The following is an 18,917-nucleotide window of genomic DNA, read 5'->3' as shown; positions in this document are numbered from 1 at the left end:
CAAATGTCAATATGCTCCTCAAATCCCTGACCTTTCATTATGTTGACTGGTGGGGCGCTCAGGACATTGTACCGTTTCTGGCCCATCTGGCGACGGGGTGTCAGGAGCACCCTCCGGTCTAGATGAGTCAGCTGCCTGCTGCTCCTCAGTCAGGGGGTGCTCTAGCATCCAGCTGGCCAACACCTCAATGGTTTGAGAGTCCAGGTCACCTGCTACATCTGGGAGGAACAGAGAAGTTGAACTGTCAAGAGTTCAAAAATGGAGATGGATCATAGAGTGTTGCATTGCTATTTAATGTCAGACATTAACCACCACACGATCATGCTTCTGTGTGCTGCCTAATGTTAGGCTGGCACATCTGGTCTGAGGACTGTGTGTGACGAGGGTAAGTGTGTGAAATTTGTGATATAGTAATTAACGGCCCAAAAAGGCCTAAAATTTGAATAATCCGGGGAGTTAATGTGATTAAAAAAGGTTGTGCTGAATACATTACACTGTAAATTAGGGCTATTTGTAAATGTGTGTCTATATATGTTTCGCTGTTTACTTGTCAATTACACATATATAATCTGTGCCATGTGTGGGCAAAAAATCTGAATTTGTTACCATACTTTTACCATGTGGTGAAACTGCATTCTTAGAAGCCAATATATTCTGTGTGCAAAAATATCAAATTTGACATTGCTTCAGGGAGGTACAGATTGTTTTGAGACAGAAAAAGAGCTAAAACAACATGCACTCGTTGAACACCCTACTAATAATAATGCATATCAAATGTATGACAATGCTTTAAGGCTCAGTTGATTTCCACCATAAGTAACAGATAGAGGACACTTAAAATAGTATTAATTTAAGGATTAACACAATGCTAAGACACGCAATGCATTTTTTCCATTCAAAAACTATAGTTTTCTATATTCCAAATACTACAAAAGGGCTGCAGCACACGGTGAAAGACAGATGTTTAAAAGAGAAAGCACATGAAGCAAAAAAGTCAGACACACTCCACAAAGCAGTACCTGCTGCCTCCATGGCCCAGTAGATATGTCTCATAGAGAATCCCATTTCTAGCAACCGACTGGTGACAAACATTTGTGTCCGTTCTGGTGGTTGAGGAGAAAAGGAAAGTACACAAAAAAACAGAAAACAAAAACATGCCCACAGGTCTGTTTTGAAATGTTCATACGTGTAGACTTTTGTGAAATTTATTATCAGATTGATAATTTCACATTTGGTTTTATTTTTTCCCCCTCAGTTTATGCTCCATTACAGACTACAAAAAACACCCCATCTAAAGTAAACCTATTCAATTTAGCTTTTATATCCACAATGAATTATTATACTTACCAATCAACTACTTTTATTTATTAAGCACTGACTTTAAGGCTAATGCACTTCCCAGAACTGTTCAAAAATAACACCAACATAACTGATGATGAAAAAAAATGGTGCCATTCAAGCATGTGAGTGCACAAACATGCATGCATTCGATAGTTTAGATTCATCTCTGTCCAGTAGCAGAGCAAAACACATGCTGTTTTGGGCAGTAGATCAGTTGTGACAAATAGCTGAACATGTAAAACCATGCAAGAGAGACAATTCCCACAGAGTGATCATAAATCTGTTTTACTCCTTTTACCATAACTTCATTTTAAATTACATTAGTAGCATGTTTGAATATGATGTCAGCATTGGGAAAAGTTTGTTAAAAACTGAACTGACCGGCAGGACTGGAACGATTAGCAAAGATATGTCGTTTATCACTTATTTTAAATAAGGACAAACATTTCAACTAGACTACTGTGCTGCTATGTACTGCCATCCAGCAGCTTTTCCCCCATTAAGGTCTCTGCTCTTGTTCTTACCCAGGCTGCTTCTGGCCTGTGTGCTGCAGGGACCTGGTTCCATGAAGCTAGTCTGCTGCTCTGTGAAGGCATCACAAGAAGCAGAGCTGGCCAGGCTGAAGCAAGGGTGCAGCACGGGGGGAGTGCTAACCAGGCCAGTAAGTGTAGGGAACCGAGTTAGGACCATGTGCCTAGAAGGAGTGAAGATACAGTATATACAGTAATAACACAGTGCGAGTGGTGCTACGCTGCCAGTTTTCAGTCCTGATCAAACATTTGAAATAGATCAATATCTAAAGGAATAAGGTGAGCTTTATTTAACCTGATTTTACACTTTGGAGATGCCTAAAAAAAACACACCAAGCATGTATCCTTTTATGTCAATTATTTTAATCACAACATTATGCTCAAGCCTGGTATTTGCTGTTGTGGTATCAACACGCATCCAAAGGAGGTTTTACAATACGTGCTTTGTACTGTGAGAGTCTTTGCCAAAGAGCTTGTTACTGTTCTTGTCAAAACTCTCCTCCCTGGAGGGCTTTGATTTTTACTTTCGGTTTGATTATATAGCACTGAAGCTGTTTGTTTGGCTATTGAAAGCAGGAATATCACTGACACTATGGTCAGCTGGCTGGGTTAGGAGAACAAGCAGGCAGAGCTGCAGCCTAGGTTAAAATGCAGGCAGAATCCTCACTCTCTTTTTTCACATCCTAAACTCACCCATTCCCTGGACTTCAGAAAAGCTGCTGCTGCCAAAAGATACAGTTCTGTAGTAATCCGTAACAACTTATGAATTGACGATAACTCTAGTTATTGTGTTTGTGTCCATTCAGCGTTTAGTATGAATTACTCAACAAACAGTTAAATCAAATCATTTGTGGTTAACCCATTCTATACTTACTGGAGGAGGCTGATGGGAAAAAAAGGGTTGAAATTATCAAGGCCATCTGCCTGCAGGTTTGTCGGCAGGGAAGATGCCAAGTCAGTATTAGAGGATGAGGCAGAGGCTCTGTTTGATTGGCCAAAGATGGCAGTGCCGTCTGAACCTGCGCTATACAAGGACACAGAGCTGGAGGACTTGGAAATGGGTTGAGACAAGTGATGGCCAGATTCTGCAAGAACCAGTTAGAGAAGAAGGTCAGATCGCACCCAATACAATAATTGTTTTTAAATCTGTTCGTTCAACACATCTAAGTCAGATACAAGGCTTCATAATCAAATTACAAGCACGAATTGGCTAAATTGACAGTTTATTGTTGCACCTTCTCCAATGTGAAGACTTGATGCTTTTACTTATCTTAACATAATTATAAACAAAAACTTTTCTTTTTTTTTTTTTACTGTTGTTCAGACAAAACAAGAGAGATGAAGTCTTCACTGTAGGCTCAGAGAAATTTGTTATAGAGAGAAAATAATCGACACCAATAGTTGCAGCCCTATAACCAAGTCCTATAAATGCAAAGGCCAGATAATTAAATATTCATGGTGTGTGTGGCTAAGCAGGGCCTCCATATAGTTATCTTATTTATTCCTTAATTGTTTCTGGACTTTATAAGGTCAAAACTCCTCATCTTTGTGACTTACGTCAGACAAAAGTCCCGGTTTCAAGTCTACAGCTTTGCGACACAGTAAACTAAAATAATTACCAAAGCATCTTCAATCTAATCCACACATAGATACCTTTGTGTTCTTTGTCCTCCTGCAGTCTGCTAATGGCTCCTTTGTAGATCATGACCTGAGCCCTTTCCAGGTCGGCAAGAGACACGCTCTGTTTGATGGGACAGGGCCTGACTGCCCACTTCACCATGCTCTGCACCACATACTGCAGCACTGATCTCAGCTCAGCACTCTCATCCCACTGTTTGCTGCTGGCCTTGGTCTGGTCAGGGTTTGGGCCGGAAAGAGGACTCGAGGAGTTGGGAGGGTCATGTTTAGGCACTAGGAGCAAATCTGATAGCTTCTCACAACTAAAAATGACAGTCAGGGATTTCAAAGCTCCAATTAGAAGGTATGAGACTCTAACTGCTCTCAGTTCAAGGGCAAAGGCATCTACTTTGGAGGTTTGGGAAGGCTGGGGTAGACAAGTCAGCTCCTGATGGTCAACAATCTTTGCAGCATCTTTGGTTGAGGATGGTGATAGGAAGGGGTCTGTCTCAGCCTTCTCCTCAAACTTTTTCCTCTCATCTTCTGTCAGCCATCTGATGTCATCAGACATGTCTTCATCCAGACAGCACTGCATCTCACCCTCCTTCATGTTCTCCTCTGAGTATTTCCCTCTGGGGGCTGGATGAGTCCCCAGCCATCCCTGCTCCTCCAGCAGCCCCATCAAATAAATCAGATCTAACAACACCGTCGGTTTGAGGCCTCCGAGTGGGGTGACATCGCAGCAGGATGTGTCACAGGGCTCCAATGAGATGATCGGCATGTCGCTGGGTGACCAAGAATTCATGGAGCTTAGTTATTGGGAAGGATGGGAAGAACCCACAGATACAGCATGGAGTGACACCAGGACGGATTCAACAGGGATTAATGGATTTTAAGAATGCAGAGGAAGAAGCAAGAAGAAAGTAAGATCAGGGGGGTAAATGATGAAAATAAAGTAAAAGATAATTTACAGATGAGGAAAAATAAACACTGACAGAAAAGAACTATACAGAGTAATAAACATGCTGAAAGGACCAAGACAAGAAAAATTAAGAATTGTTTAATGGAAGTTCACGAGAATCATTTAAGAAACATATGCAGAGACATTCTATCATAAATTAGTGGGCATATGAATATATATTTGTAATACCTGAAAGAGAGGTCTGCCTCCTCCCACTGAAGCTTGGCCAGGGAGCTTCCTTCTTTCAGGACTCCCAGCAGAATGGCCGTGCGCCCACTGGGCTTATGCAGGCACAGACCTCCAGCCCGGAGACCATTGTCCACTCCTCCGATCAGTGCCAGTACTGGCCACACTTCAGTGCAAAGGGCAGCCAGCTTGGCCTCTGACAAGGATCGACGATGTGCCAACAATTCCCCCGTGTTGTCGCCAGCAAGGATTCTCTCTCTTTCATTCACTTCCTTCTCAAAGTGTGTGGGACTGAGGCCTGTGTGAGAATGTACAACAAAGAATAATAAGTAAAGCTATGAAGGAAAAATAAGCTTTAGAAGGATAATACATTTCTTAAATGTCACCCATTGCTTTAAATAAAGATATTCAAATACTGGATCCTCTATAACAGTCAGTGACAGATGAAGACACAGACTGACTGTGTCAAACACTGTTGGCTGGTTTTAATCCATTTGTTCTTTACACCAGCTGTTCATTACTTGGTCCACTGTAGCTGGATTGTGATTGACAGGGAATTGTTAATATACTCATTTTAGTTTCACATAATTAAAAAGATAACGTGAAATCTAATTTGGTCATAGAGAAAATTAAACTGTGTACTGCAGGGAGGGTACTGTATCTGTTAGGCTGGTTTTACAAACTATTAGAGAGAGGCCTATCAAAATCTTAGGGGGGTAGTATTACATTAGCCTGGTGAAGACAGCTTGTTTGAGGATTAGGGAATACTGAAATTACTGTGCATCTACATATTTGTCATAATACTTTTGCATATTTGTTCGGTGGGTTCTTACTGTCAGCTTGCATAAACAGAGCATTGGAGATTTGGAGAGGGTGGCTGCGCAACTGAGTAAACCAAAGCATCAAGGTGCAAACTGCCAGTACAGTGAGCAGATTACTTAGCATGTCAGATATCTGCTTTCTCCTCAGACAAGTACATCTGCACAACAAGGGTGCAAATTGAGAATAAAGCTTTCTAATGCAGGGGTGTCCCCATGGCTTAGGGGTTAAGACGCAGAACATGAGCTGCAACTTCCTTGGTTAGAGTCTGGCCAAGGACATGCACATCTCTCTCTGGTGTTTCCTGTCATCTCTCCACTTTAGCTATTTAATAAAGGCATTAAATGCCCCAAAATAATAACAGCAAAAGCTTTCTATTTTCTTTCTAATGCAGAGGTGCATGTTCAACTGTTTTGTGTAAAATATTGCTGCTAACACAAGTGCAGATCAGAGCTTGTCTGGGCACGTAGCTGGAATTGCAAACAATCCTCTAGCTAATGAGTGACATCAGTGATCCCTTTCTTAACTGCTGATAACAGTCTAATGTTATCCTTACTTGAAAATAGATGAAGATATAATGTTTTACAGTGCTAGAAAAGTGTTTAAACTAATTAAACTAAAGCAAGGTCTATTTACAAAAGAGCAGGGTAAACATGTCTATCAGTGACCACTGTCGAAGCTGAGTCTGACCTGGACTGAAGCTTCCTAAGTCATCCTCTTTCAGCAAGGGACCAATAAGCTCCAGGTGGGTATGTATGTAGTGGTTGATGTGCGAGGCCCACTGGTCACACTGATGGAGCCTACGGAGGAGCTGCACCGTTGACTCCAGCAGCACTGTGGTCTGAGGGCTGCAGAGAGGCTCCCCAGGAAGTAGATTACTGGGCATGCCTCGCATCTGCAGGTCACGCAGTGCCACCTATGAAAAATGAAGAGGCATCATTTTGCCCTAATGTTCTGGAAATAAAAAAGACTAGAATAGCCAATGAAACCCATCTTCATTTGCTTTACACATTACTAAAGATATACCTATTGTTAATGTTTCCTCACATTCACTCTGCAGTCATTTCACTGTATGGGTAGCTCACTGTATATTTTCCTTGACTTCAATGTAAGGTAGTTGTGTGGTGTTCCAGGGTCCTACTACTAATGTAATTCATGGGGCTGTTCTACTTTTAAAATTATACTTTCAATCAATGTGGATTATCAATTATCAAAATGCTTGGTGGCAGAAACACACTAACACCTACAGTATACACGATTCAAAGACAGGAGGAAGTGCTTATAATATTTACCTTCTCTCCAGGATTACTGCTGTAGAATAACACACATGGGTACAGTTCAGAGGCAACCACACCTTCAAATGCCAATTTTGGCTCCTAGCAGAAAAACACAAACGCGCAAAGATTACAGAAAAACACAACAAATCAATAAGAGTAAAGCCCTTGAATACTGACTGAATATTTGGTCAGACCTTGTCATTCTTTGCAAATGATATGGTGTGAGCCTCCATGTCCAGGATGCAGGTGATGGTGTCACCCTGGGTAAAGGAAGGAAGTGTGCGGACCAATTCCCCTCCATGGTACAGGTTGCCACTATAGGCACGATACAGCCACATGTCAGTGGTGGTATGGTGGTTGTGATCTCTGATTGGCCAGCGTGAACAACCAATACATGTGCCCTCATTGCCTCTGTTCTCTTTGGTAATGTAAAACTGGGGAAAGTGTGGTATACATAAGGTTATTAAACATGTTCTCTCAGTACATTTCAGTGGTAAAATCTGGGCAATAAATCTTTACCTTCCAAATAAAACACCCAGATGTGATAGCAGTGGTTGCGAGGCCATACCCTTTCCCTCCTGAGCCATGGGAGAGGATGTTCCCACTCTCCAAAGAACAGCAGATTAGCTTGTGTGGGTCAAATGAAAAATCCCCAATGGGAATACATTCATCATAGCTGCCAGGATTCTACAAAACATGAGTTAGAAAAAAAAGCACTGTTGACAAGCTATGTTCATCATTTGAAAAAAACAATCAATTACATGTTGCAATGTGCAAAAGCAGGGGATGTAAAATATAAACAAATCTATACAACAATATGACATGACGCCACTTTGTAGTAGACTATAAAATACAGCGGATATTACGTGCTTCACTCAACACAATCAGACACATCATTCAGTAAAATTATAAATGCCACTAAAATGTAAAGATCCTAAAAATGCAAAATCACACTGGAAATAAGTTATCAGTGATTATTAAATCACATTTTCAAATGATAATTATAATAATAATAAAAGGGTTACATTTTATATGCATGCTCTTGGTAATTTGACACTAATTAAATGTGTTATTTTTCTGTCATCTCATCCTACCACCACCATGGAGAACATGCCCATCTGTTCTATCTAGTACCCCTGCTATTCATAACTTCCAGGTGTGAATTTCACTTCTTCCTACACACGGCATTTTCTGAGTCTTGGATTACTGCATTCATTCACTATTGTCAATTGTTAAGAGATAACTTTTCTGATTTTGTTATAAAAGGGTTATAGGCTGGGTTATTGTGAAACATTTTGTGTCATGCATGTAGTGACCACAAAGCTTAGGCTTTATACCATTTACATAAGGTGTGTGTTATAATGACAATAATTTCTGCAAATCAAGAACACAGAATGAATAAATAAGAACACACAACTTAAGTTGAAGGGTTTGCAGGAGAGTTGCTATGGTGAGTTGGGATAGCAATATTGCATGAAAAAGCAGATGACTGCCCAATTTTTGATTGATACAATTTTGCAGGCAGCAGATCAGTGCTTAAAATGTGAGTAAATACTTGTGTATGCAGATCATTAAGATATGAGATGGAAGTGCAAGGACAATTTGTTTTATATAATAATACACTGCTTTTATAGTAGTATTATATAGTATGAGGTATAGTATAGATAGAAGCACATAAGCCATTAAAATATATAGTATTATTCATGTAATACTGCTGTATTACCCCCTTATCTTTTTCAGCCATCTCCTCCTGGTTCCTCTCAAGCAACGGTTCTTTCCACATATAAACAGACAAGAGCTGAAATAGTTGTTTAACAATCTACCAGAAAACAGAGAAAAGAAAAACTTCATTGTCAAATTCACAATTTCAAACTCACAAATGTCAACCTGTTTTAATGTTGAATGCATTAATGATCTCTTAAGCTACTTCACTAGCATAGTGCATTTACTTTGTTTACATCATACCTGTTGAACTTGAACAGGTTCAGAACAAGCAGGTAACAATCTTTCTAAAACATGGAAGGCTAAAAGCTTTGTTCGAAGGTTCTGGAAGCACGGGGATCCTGAAAAGAGGACAGGGGAAGGTGAATAGGGAATTAAAAGAAACTGAAATAAACAGTTCTGCACTGTGGATAATCAATGCTGTTTTTAAACTGCCTTACCTAAAGAGCACTTGGGTGAAATAATGGCCATGAGTGGATCAGTCCATTTGACAAAAGTAGAAAGCCTTTTCATTACTCGTAATGACAGTACACGCCTCAGAAACACCAAGAAATCTGCAAGCTGAGATTCAACCACTTTGCTGCTTTCCACTCCTAAAAGAACAATGATAGAAGGAAAACTACACTGAAAAACAGAGCTATAAAGGCATTAGAAATGTGTTCTTTAATCACACTTCATTACAGGACTTTGTAAAACATATTTTTAGTTTAGTTTATTGTAGCTAAATTTGCATCACCAAGTAGATTTGTGCTCTTGCTGCAGGAGTCCAGATCTGTTTTCTCAGCTGTTCCTCTCTCTGCTGTCTGCTGTTGGTGGAAAGTATACAGGACATTTTGGAGCTGCTCACACATCACTTCCATTAGAGCATAGGATACATCCAAAGGCAGCAAATCTTCACAGGAGCTGAGAGCACAGGGAAATTTGTTATGCAGATGTAAAAAAAAAAACTAAAGTATACTTTCATTTTTTAAATGATTAAATAGTGGAAGAGGTAATGGACACTTTGATGCAGCTGTTTACACTCTCTTCATTCTCACCTCGCAGCCACAGTCAATATCTGAAGCAGGCGGGCGCAAGATAGTCTAACAGCCCCACTTAGTAGCATAGATCCAGATGTAGAGGCTGCAAACCAGCCCTGGTTCATCAGTGCACAGCTGTTGTTAGTCAGCATGGAAAGGATTTCCAGGATACCACATTTGATGACCAGCACCAGGTCCACTGGTTGGTAGCAGAAATTCAGTGCAAACATTGTGGCAAGGAGAAGGTGCTGGCAGGAACCTGGGTATGATAGAAACAAAATCTTAACTACATGCAAACTAAACACAACTGTTGCAAAAAAATAACCAACAGGGAGTAGTACAAGGCAGTGCACATCAGCACTCACAGACCTGGATGTTCTCTTTCCAACAGGACCCTCTGTTTTAGGACACGCACCACCTGCTGGTAGAAGGTATGGGCTGCAGACTGTAGCTCTCTTTGCGTATCCAAACAAGCTGAATACGTACCAGACTGGATTGAGATAAGAGGGATTGGATCTCAATTTATACAACAAGAAGACAGAAGAAGCATATCAAGTAAATACAAAATTGAGGTTCTCTCTTCTCGTCTCTTCATCTGGTCTGAATATAAATATTCATTCATTCTTTCTTTACATCTTTACTGATCATAAACATCTGCACAAACAATTGTGATAGCACGATTACAAGATGTACCATGTAATGCTGCATCTCATAATTAGCTCTAGAGTCAGAGCCGATAATTTGTGTTCCTAAATCAAAGCATCCAGAGAGGAACTGAAGCTGCACGGACTGTAACAACGCAGGGAACTGGGGGGAGACGGTGAACCCACTGCTCTTTTCCTCCATCTTAGACAGGAAGGATGACATCTGACACAAGGCCTCCAGACGCAACTAATCACAACAAAGGCAATAGTTAGTTGTTAGTTATAAGCCGTTAAAATGCATTCACAGAACAACTATGAGTTCCAAATAATTTATAGCAATGCTATACTGAAAATGTTGTTGCAGGTTTTCAATCATTTCCCCCTATATTTAGGCCAATGACGTTGATTACTTCTGCCTGTCATTACATTAATGAAACGTAAAAACACCACAAGCATGATGAAACCAGTAAATTAAAAAATAGCTGCAGGTGTTCTGGAGATCTAATTTCTCAGCAGTAATATTGTGTAAAAGAAAAAAGTCTTATTACCTCAGCCCTCTGTTGCTGCTGCAGTATAGCAAAAGTAATGGCCTTCGGATCTGCCTGACTACAAGTCTCTCCACCGGGCAGTGTTGGTGGGGAGGATGACAAGTGGCCTCCACAGACAAAGTGGAACACCTGGTTAAGAATAGGCAAAGTGTTGTTGCCATTGTGGGACATAGAGGTGGTTGGGCTAATACACTGCCGCAGGCGATCCCAAGCGTCTTTCATGATGCCCAGAGAACACAGAGGTAAGCCTGGAACCAACAGACCAGAAAGAATTAAGGGCTAGTATTGTCTCTGTCTTTTTTGATATTACTTTTCAACACCTCTCAGAGTGTTAATCATTTGGTGTTAATCTCGAATGAAAAAATAGCTGGTGTGATTTTTCTCACTGACAAAAAAAAAGAAAACAAACTCAAATGTGCACAAGTTATGTTCAGAGACAGACATTTCCAGTATATACTCATAAAATGTTTATGTGTGTGGAAATAATGCAGACTTGACATGCAACAATCTGTGCTATTTCATCCAAATTAGGATGAAACAATATTAAAGTAACAGTTAATAGTAAAAGTTTTCATTTTGGGAAATATGTTTATTTCTTTTCTTTCTGAACTACAGCCATGCTGTAGTTGTTTCTCCCTGTTGTTTAAGCTAAGATAGCTGAATCCTAGCAGCCCGTTAGTGGACAGATATGAGTGGTATTTGTCCTCTCATCTAACTCAAAAAGGCAAACTATTACTTTATAATAATAATAATAATCTTTATTTGTAGAACACCTTTCAAAAACAAGTTACAAAGTGCTTTAACAAGTGTAAAGACAATAATACCCCAAAAACAATAATACAAAAACAATACAAGATAAAAGCAAGAAAACATTGAAAAGACTAAAATACATGTTTAAGATAAATATAAAATAAGTAAAATAGAACAAAATAAAAGGGATAAAATAAAGTCACATAAAATCGGGAAAGGCTCTCCTATAAAAGTATGTTTTAAGAAGGGACTTAAGAGTTCACTGACTCAGCCGACCTGATTTCCTCAGGCAGGCTGAGCCTCGGGGCCCTGACAGCAAACGCTCTGTCCCCTTTAGTTTTCAGTCGAGACTCTGGAACAGACAACAGACCTCTGCCCGAGGATCTCAAGGTACGTGCTGGTGTGTATGGGACTAAAAGGTCAGAAATATAACAAGGTGACAGGCCATGAAGAGCTTTAAAAGTGATCAATAAAATTTTAAAGTCAATTCTAAAACATACTGGGAGCCAGTGTAATGAAGCTAAAATAGGGGTAATGTGGTCATATTTCTTTGTTCTGGTTAAAAGCCTGGCAGCTGAGTTCTGGACAGTCTGGAGTCGATCAACAGATTTTTGGGTTAAACAGGTGAAAAGGCTGTTGCAATAATCCAGGCGAGATGAAGGCGTGTAAAATGGTCTCTGTATCCTTAAAAGTTAACATAGATCGAATTTTTGCTATATTTCTAAGTTGATAAAAACATGATTGAACAAGCTTTGTGGTGTGCTGCTCGAAATTTAAATTACTATCAAACCAGACACCAAGGTTCTTTGCAACAGGCTTAATGTGATTTACTAGGGAACCAGCAGATGGCAGTATTTGTTTTGCCATCTGCTGGGACCCGATGACCAGGATTTCTGTTTTGTCTGAGTTCAGCTGGAGGAAATTATTTGACATCCATTTTTTAACTTCACAAAGGCAATTGTTAAGTGAACTCAGCATTCCAGGGTCTGTGGATCTGACGGGCAAGTATATTTGTTTGTCATTACAACAAAGTCCCAAAAAGGAAATATACGCAACCTAAATACCATGTTTATGGATAATATGTCCAAAGGGAAGCAGATACAAGGAAAACAAAATGGGTCCTAAGACCGACCCCTGAGACACACCATATTTAACTGGACAGAACGAGGAGACATAGTTGTTTACAGACACGCAAAACTTCCTATTTGACAGGTAGGATGAAAACCATTCTAGGGCAGTACCAGAGATCCCCACCCAGTGCCTCAGTCTGTCTAACATGATGTTGTGATCAATGGTGTCAAAAGCAGCGCTAAGGTCCAGGAGTACCAGGACTGAGCATATACCTTCATCAGCAGACATTAAAAGGTCATTGGTGGCTTTAAGCAGGGCAGTCTCAGTGCTGTGGTACTTCCTGAAACCAGACTGAAACTTTTCAAATAACTTGTTATTTTCCAGTACAGTGAGCAGCTGTTTGGACACAATTATTGCTAGAATCTTTGCAATAAAAGGCAGTTTTGAAATTGGTCTAAGATTTTGTGGGAGGGAGGGATCTAAACCAGGTTTCTTTAAAAGTGGGTTCGCGTAAGCCGTTTTAAAATAATCAGGGACACAACCAGTAGATAGGGAGCTGTTAAAAACAGAGATCAAATGGGGCCCAACAGAATCCATTACTTTCAGTAAAAACTTTGTAAGTATTACATCAAGTGGGCTGGAGGACACTCTCATTTGTGATACTGTTTTTAAAAGCTCAGACAAGTCGATGGGATAAAACTCTCTTGTTGCTGGTGAGGAATCTCTGAGTAAAGAGGCCGTGGGGGTAATAGAGGCTCTGATTGACACCACCTTGTTGGTAAAATAAGATAAAAACAATTCACAGTCATCATTACTTCCAGCTGAGGCACAAGGAGGGGTTGGGTTTACCAGCTGATCCACAGTCTTAAACAGAAACCTGGGATTGTGTTTATGTGTAGTAATGAGTTCAGAAAAATAGTGTGTTCTCGCATCCTTAACCATGTTATTGTAGTTAATTAATAAATCCTTCAGACTGAGGTAATGGACTTGGGAGACTGGATTTGGCATGAGTAACAGGCGAATTGCTGCTAAAAACAATACATTTGTGGTCAGATATGGTCATGTCCACTAATTCCACAGAGGAAATGCTGACACCCAGGGTAAAAACCAAGTCCAGTGTATGACCACGGTTATGTGTTTGCCCTTTGATATGTTGTTTGAAGTTAAAAGAAGTGGCCATATTTAAAAAGTCAGTTGCATTAACATTGTTGGGGTCATCAACATGAATATTAAAATCGCCACAAAGAACAACTCTGTCATAATTTAAAACCAGAGTTGATAAAAATTCAGGAAGTTCTGATAAAAATCCTCCAGGCGGTTTTGGGGGGGCGATAAATTATAACAAATATGATAGGTTGCAGCCCTCCAACTTTAAGAGTGAGAACTTCAAAGGAGTTAAATTCATCACAGCGTACTTGATGACATTTTAAATTTTTCCTATACACGCTCACTAGCCCACCACCTCGACCACTGACCCTCGGTTGACTAAAACAATCATAATGAGGCGGACACAGTTCAGCTAGCTGGCTATAGTCATTCATTTGCAACCAGGATTTATTTAAAAACATAAAATCTAGATTTGCAGACAAGATAAAATCTTTTAAAATAAAGGTCTTACTTGAAAGTGATCTCACATTGAAGAGAGCCATTTTAAATGAGTTTGTTCTGGGTGCTGGAGTTGGTGCAGTTGTCCTAATCCTTAAGAGATTACTAATATTTCTGTGTGGGATGTGCACATTTCGGTTTACTGGTCTATGCGTGATGATGACAGGAATAGAAGTCTTTGGAACAGCGCTGGGAGCAGACGGCTTTACATGCCAGCAGGTGGAGACAGTTGTTTGTGGCAGTGAGGCAGAGATCTGTTCAGTGAGCGGTGGTGTGTCCGGGTGTGCTGCATGAATGATTATACATTCACGTAAGTCATGTGTGGACCGCACCACATGCTGTATGTGAGCAGCTAACATTTCTGAGCCCCGTTTGTTTGGGTAAAGTCCGTCTGTCTTAAAAAGAGACATTCTTTGCCAGAAAATATTAAAGTTATCCACATAACACACACCGTGAGCCCTGCAGGCGGACTGGAGCCAGTCGTGGAGGCCAAGGAGTCTACTGAAGCGGCTAGCACCGCGACCAACTGTGGGAATGGGACCAGAGATAAAAACGGACTTTCCACACTGCTTTAAAAAGTTAAAAAGACGGTTAAAATCTGATTTTGTCAGCTCAGACTGCTGAAGAGCTGTGTCATTTGTTCCCACATGGACTATCACCCTTGTGATGGAGGACGGCCGCCGATCAGGCCCAGCTGATCACCGTTTGCCGCCAGTGCAGGAGATGTAGCAGGTGGAGGAGATGCAACAGTGTCGGCAGAAAGGGATCCGTATCAGGGAGACTCGAAGCCGCAGGTGCATCCATTGGATGGACCGGAGTGTCGTCAGACAGGGCTGCATAGCAGTTGGAGAGGCGGATGTGCAGAGGAGAGGTGGCCCCATCCGAGCCTCTCTTGCAGCCACGGACCACCACTTGGGCCCAGCTTGACTGATGCTTCGGAGTTGAGCAGGAGGAAAGCCTTAGAAGGGTAGAGTGGTCCCATAGCACGGTGTCCTGGATGTTAGCGGTTGCGCTAAGAGAAACAATCTGTTTGGCTTGTACTGAAGCCACATCCATAAAGCCAGACAGCAGGGAATCTTTCTCTTTGAGTTCCTCAGAAAGTCGTCGGACGTCAGCAATCTTTTTTTTGTTTGTTTGTAAAGGCCTCATGGGGCAGAGTTACCTCGGCTAGCATAGTCACCGTAGCTTTGTTGTGGTCAGTAACGTTGATGGCGTTTTCACGGTCATCTAGCTTAAATTCCATGTTGGATGACTAAAATCCTTAACCCACGTAAAACTTAAGTTAAATAAAAAGGATATAAAAAATGCAACGAAAAAGTGTGGTATAAAACTGGATAAGAGTCCGGTTTAAGACGGAGCTTCCGACAGGTGGCTACAGACGCCAGTACAGATTACGTCAGCAATTACGTCAGCGATCTTGTGACTTACCCGTCACACTAAACACTTTTTAATTATGAACTGTTCAGTATGACTTAAATAAATGTAAATATATTATACTCACCCATTTTATTATTGGAAGATCCCAAGTTTTTGGATTGATCAGACTAAATAAGACAAAGACAGTACATTAGCCCTGATAAGGAGGTGTGGGGGGAATTTTTGGCACAGTACAAAACTTACCTGTTTAACAGACATATAGAATTCTGTTGATTTCCTAAATGTGGGATGAAGGGGAAAGTTAGTGCAGAAACTGTTCTCAGAAAACACAATTGGACTAAAACAAACCATAAGCTGCTTGACGCAAACTCTACCTCGCTCCGGTGTTCATAGCCTGACAATTCTCTCTTTCGCTGGGTTCCACCCAAGCAGGTCTGACCCCCAGCAGGAGGAAGAGACAGCGGGACACCACCAGATGGCAGGCAGCAGAGAAAGACAAGCTTTCCTCAGAATCCCTCTGCTTCTCCCACTGCTGCTTGGGATCCAGCTCCCTCTCTGGGCTGACTGGGCTCTCCATGCTGCTGGGAAGGGCGGAAGTGCCAAAGGATTCGTACACAGTCATGTTCTGCTGTACTTGCATGGCCTCCCGGGTGGCCATGAATGATTCTAGGACTTCTGCAGAGACACAATTGAAGAGCAGATGTGTTGTGATGATGGTGATGATGATGATGTTGATGACTTGTGTGTGTGTGTGTGTGTGTGTGTGTGTGTGTGTGTGTGTGTAATGTGTATTTCTGTCTGGGTCTGTCTGCCTATAAGCATTAAGATACACATAAAAACAAACATTGTTAAACTGATTGAGGAAGGGCAGAAATAGAGATAAGCATTTCTAACCTGACAGGTACGTACGACTGTTGCCAAATGTGTCCTCCTCTGCCACCTCTTCCTGGTTGTGGTTTGCTGTGGGGGGTGGAGGCACCTGCACCTCCCGGCTACAGTGACCTCTTGACTGCTGCTCTTGATCCTTTCCCACCTGCTCCACTGAGGTGCTTGGCTCTTGCCTGTCTGCATCAGGACTTTGGGGAGATTGAGTGCTCTGCAATTCAAGAAGTATGTTAATATACACCTGTGTTTTTTCCCTATTTTTAAACAACTTCAGAGTCCTTTTTAATATAGTGGAAAAGTAAATGATGGCCACTTGAATAGAATAGAAAGTTGTAAGTAAGGGTACAATAATAATTAATTAATATTAACGTGACCAAGCACAATTTTGCTGTAATATTTACAATACAAATATTAAGCTACGATTGTCTGTTTTGTTCTATACTGTAGTAAGTGTCAAGTGTTTAACTTGGTCAAAAATTTAGTTATCAATGGTACCTGTTTGGCAGTGGTCTGCACCTGTGACGTCCTTGGACAGTTTTTATGGGCCAACAGGGTGCTTCTGATTTTATAAACTGTTTCATAGACATCTAACAGCATTTCACAGGGCTCATATCTGTCTCAAAGTAGAGAGGATAATTAGCTTTGCAATATTTACAATATTCCATTCTTTAAAACTGATGGTTTAAACACATAAACCCCAACATATAAGTAGGTTTCAAAATAAAATGCACAGGAATAGGCCTTTCAGTAAATATTACATTTGTGTTACTGACCTGTCCTGCAAACAGGCCTCATTCTGCAGCCCAGTGTGTTTCAGAAGAGCAGCCAGACTGCAGCGACAGACAGTCTGCAGCAAACAGTCGCCTAAAGAACCCCCGCTCTCCCATTCTGCTCCCAGAGCAAAACACCACAGCTCAATTACAACAAAGTCACAACAAGGAAATAGCCAGAATTAAAAATGTATCTATGATGTATTGTGCAGTAGTTAGGACAGCAAGTACATGCTACATAGCTGCGTAACATTCAGCATTTCTCTTTTATCCAAGATTTTCAGAAACTGCAGTAGCCTGTTATCACCTGGAAACGTTCTAAAAACTTTGAAAGACAGGCATGCACTCGTACACACAAACATACACATACAAGTCAAGTACCTTTGCTGTGAGCATACTCCTCCATTTTCCGCCACAGGCTACCAGCAGGGGCTCTGGAAGATCCCAGTGCCAGTTCCAGCAAAGTCCTGGTTTCCTCATTCAGAATAAGTTCTGCCAGCCTGGCATCACTACTGCCCAGCAGTACCACTTCAGTCAGCCATGCCATGCTGGAGTCTAAAGGACAAAGCACCACATGTGACAGAGGACAAGTTAAAAAGCGATAACTTCATACTACATTTAGAAAGTTAGTTAAATCTCATGTATAAGATACCCTTTAGGCCTCGTGCTCTAAGATGTATACCAGGCAAGGTAAGCTAGGTAACTTTGTCGGTTGTCCTCCCTCTTACTTGTTGCTCAAGTCCCCTGTCTATCTCTACTGTTAACTACCTAATAAAACAAAGAAAATCGTAAACATTCTTCTTTACTCAGAAGATGCCTCTGTAACATCTTGTTTTCCCACTGGTTTTATTACTTGTGGTTTTAAACAGGATGTGGACACATTGGTGCAACATTAATCTGGGGATGAACATTGATGTCATCCAGGTTATAGTTATCCAACAAAGGTTAAAGTCAAGGGCAACTGGACTTGGTTGAAGATACTGGAAGACGTTTCTGAACTACTCGTAAGGACTACCTGAGGCCAAGACTGAACGACCATCGTTGGTATCTTCACCTGAGGCCAATAGGTTACGTTTGTTGAGTTTCCTGGGAAGTGATGAAAGGAAAGCATTGTAAGTGGGGGATAAGTGGTGGCATAGACCCCCTCCTCTGTTCAATGACAGCTTCTTGACCCGTGTGTAGATGGCTTCCCTGACACCTCTTTCAAATGATCCATCTTCTCTGTCTAAAATGTGCACCTGGTGGTCCTCAAATGAGTGTCCTCTGTCCTTCAGATGTAAGTAAACTGCAGAGTCTTGACCTGAGCAGTTGGCCCTTCTGTGTTGAGCCATGCGTTTGTGTAGTGGTTGTTTAGTCTCCCCAATATACAGGTCTGTGCATTCCTCACTGCATTGGACCGCATACACTAGATTGCTTTTCTTGTGTTTGGGTGTGCGGTCTTTGGGGTGTACCAGTATCTGTCTTAGTGTGTTCTTGGGTTTAAAAAACACAAGGAACAAGAGTAGGTATTGGTCTGTGTGTGTGGGTTTTTTGTAAACACCGATCTGCAGGCTCCTGTCCTCTTCAATGTGTACAGCGCAGTCCAGGAAGGCCAAACTATTGTTGTGAACATCTTCTCGTGTGAACTTGATGTTACTGTCCACAGAGTTGATGTGTTCTGTGAAGGCTTGCACTTCCTGGCTTTTAATTTTGACCCAGGTGTCGTCCATATATCTGTACCAGTGGCTCGGTGCTGTTCCTCTGAAGGAGTTGAGGGCTTTGTTTTCCACTTCTTCCATGTAGATGTTTGCCACAA

General features: G+C 41.2%; 1 protein-coding gene across 10 annotated transcripts in view; it reads right to left on the bottom strand.

Annotated features, from left to right (window-relative positions):
- Nucleotides 1-18,917, bottom strand: part of LOC119914777 (probable E3 ubiquitin-protein ligase HERC1) — a 49,266-nt gene that overhangs the window by 16,100 nt on the left and 14,249 nt on the right. For 7 of the 10 annotated variants that reach the window (XM_038734285.1, XM_038734284.1, XM_038734286.1 and 4 more), the window contains exons 20-44: nucleotides 17,504-17,677; nucleotides 17,126-17,240; nucleotides 16,848-16,965; nucleotides 16,362-16,563; nucleotides 15,842-16,142; nucleotides 15,711-15,744; nucleotides 15,592-15,634; nucleotides 10,665-10,912; nucleotides 10,166-10,363; nucleotides 9,842-9,962; nucleotides 9,491-9,731; nucleotides 9,190-9,356; nucleotides 8,894-9,046; nucleotides 8,697-8,794; nucleotides 8,455-8,550; nucleotides 7,251-7,418; nucleotides 6,926-7,165; nucleotides 6,747-6,830; nucleotides 6,145-6,370; nucleotides 4,639-4,933; nucleotides 3,525-4,297; nucleotides 2,746-2,956; nucleotides 1,866-2,035; nucleotides 1,020-1,103; nucleotides 32-218 (exon numbers count right to left, since the gene is read on the bottom strand). In XM_038734285.1, coding sequence (XP_038590213.1) covers nucleotides 32-218; nucleotides 1,020-1,103; nucleotides 1,866-2,035; nucleotides 2,746-2,956; nucleotides 3,525-4,297; nucleotides 4,639-4,933; nucleotides 6,145-6,370; nucleotides 6,747-6,830; nucleotides 6,926-7,165; nucleotides 7,251-7,418; nucleotides 8,455-8,550; nucleotides 8,697-8,794; nucleotides 8,894-9,046; nucleotides 9,190-9,356; nucleotides 9,491-9,731; nucleotides 9,842-9,962; nucleotides 10,166-10,363; nucleotides 10,665-10,912; nucleotides 15,592-15,634; nucleotides 15,711-15,744; nucleotides 15,842-16,142; nucleotides 16,362-16,563; nucleotides 16,848-16,965; nucleotides 17,126-17,240; nucleotides 17,504-17,677 — 4,747 coding nt within the window. Of the gene's footprint in view, nucleotides 1-31; nucleotides 219-1,019; nucleotides 1,104-1,865; nucleotides 2,036-2,564; nucleotides 2,591-2,745; nucleotides 2,957-3,524; nucleotides 4,298-4,638; nucleotides 4,934-6,144; nucleotides 6,371-6,746; nucleotides 6,831-6,925; nucleotides 7,166-7,250; nucleotides 7,419-8,454; nucleotides 8,551-8,696; nucleotides 8,795-8,893; nucleotides 9,047-9,189; nucleotides 9,357-9,490; nucleotides 9,732-9,841; nucleotides 9,963-10,165; nucleotides 10,364-10,664; nucleotides 10,913-15,591; nucleotides 15,635-15,710; nucleotides 15,745-15,841; nucleotides 16,143-16,361; nucleotides 16,564-16,847; nucleotides 16,966-17,125; nucleotides 17,241-17,503; nucleotides 17,678-18,917 lie in introns of all 10 variants that reach the window. The other 3 variants (XM_038734291.1, XM_038734290.1, XM_038734293.1) reach the window with 3 other exon arrangements.

The sequence above is a fragment of the Micropterus salmoides genome, unplaced genomic scaffold (genome assembly GCF_014851395.1).
Source record: "Micropterus salmoides isolate LMB-PRFRI ecotype aquatic unplaced genomic scaffold, ASM1485139v1 Ms_hic_scaffold_20, whole genome shotgun sequence".
Classification (NCBI taxonomy): domain Eukaryota; kingdom Metazoa; phylum Chordata; class Actinopteri; order Centrarchiformes; family Centrarchidae; genus Micropterus; species Micropterus salmoides.
Note: the sequence above shows the minus strand (reverse complement) of the source record. Positions and strands in the feature narration are given on the sequence as shown.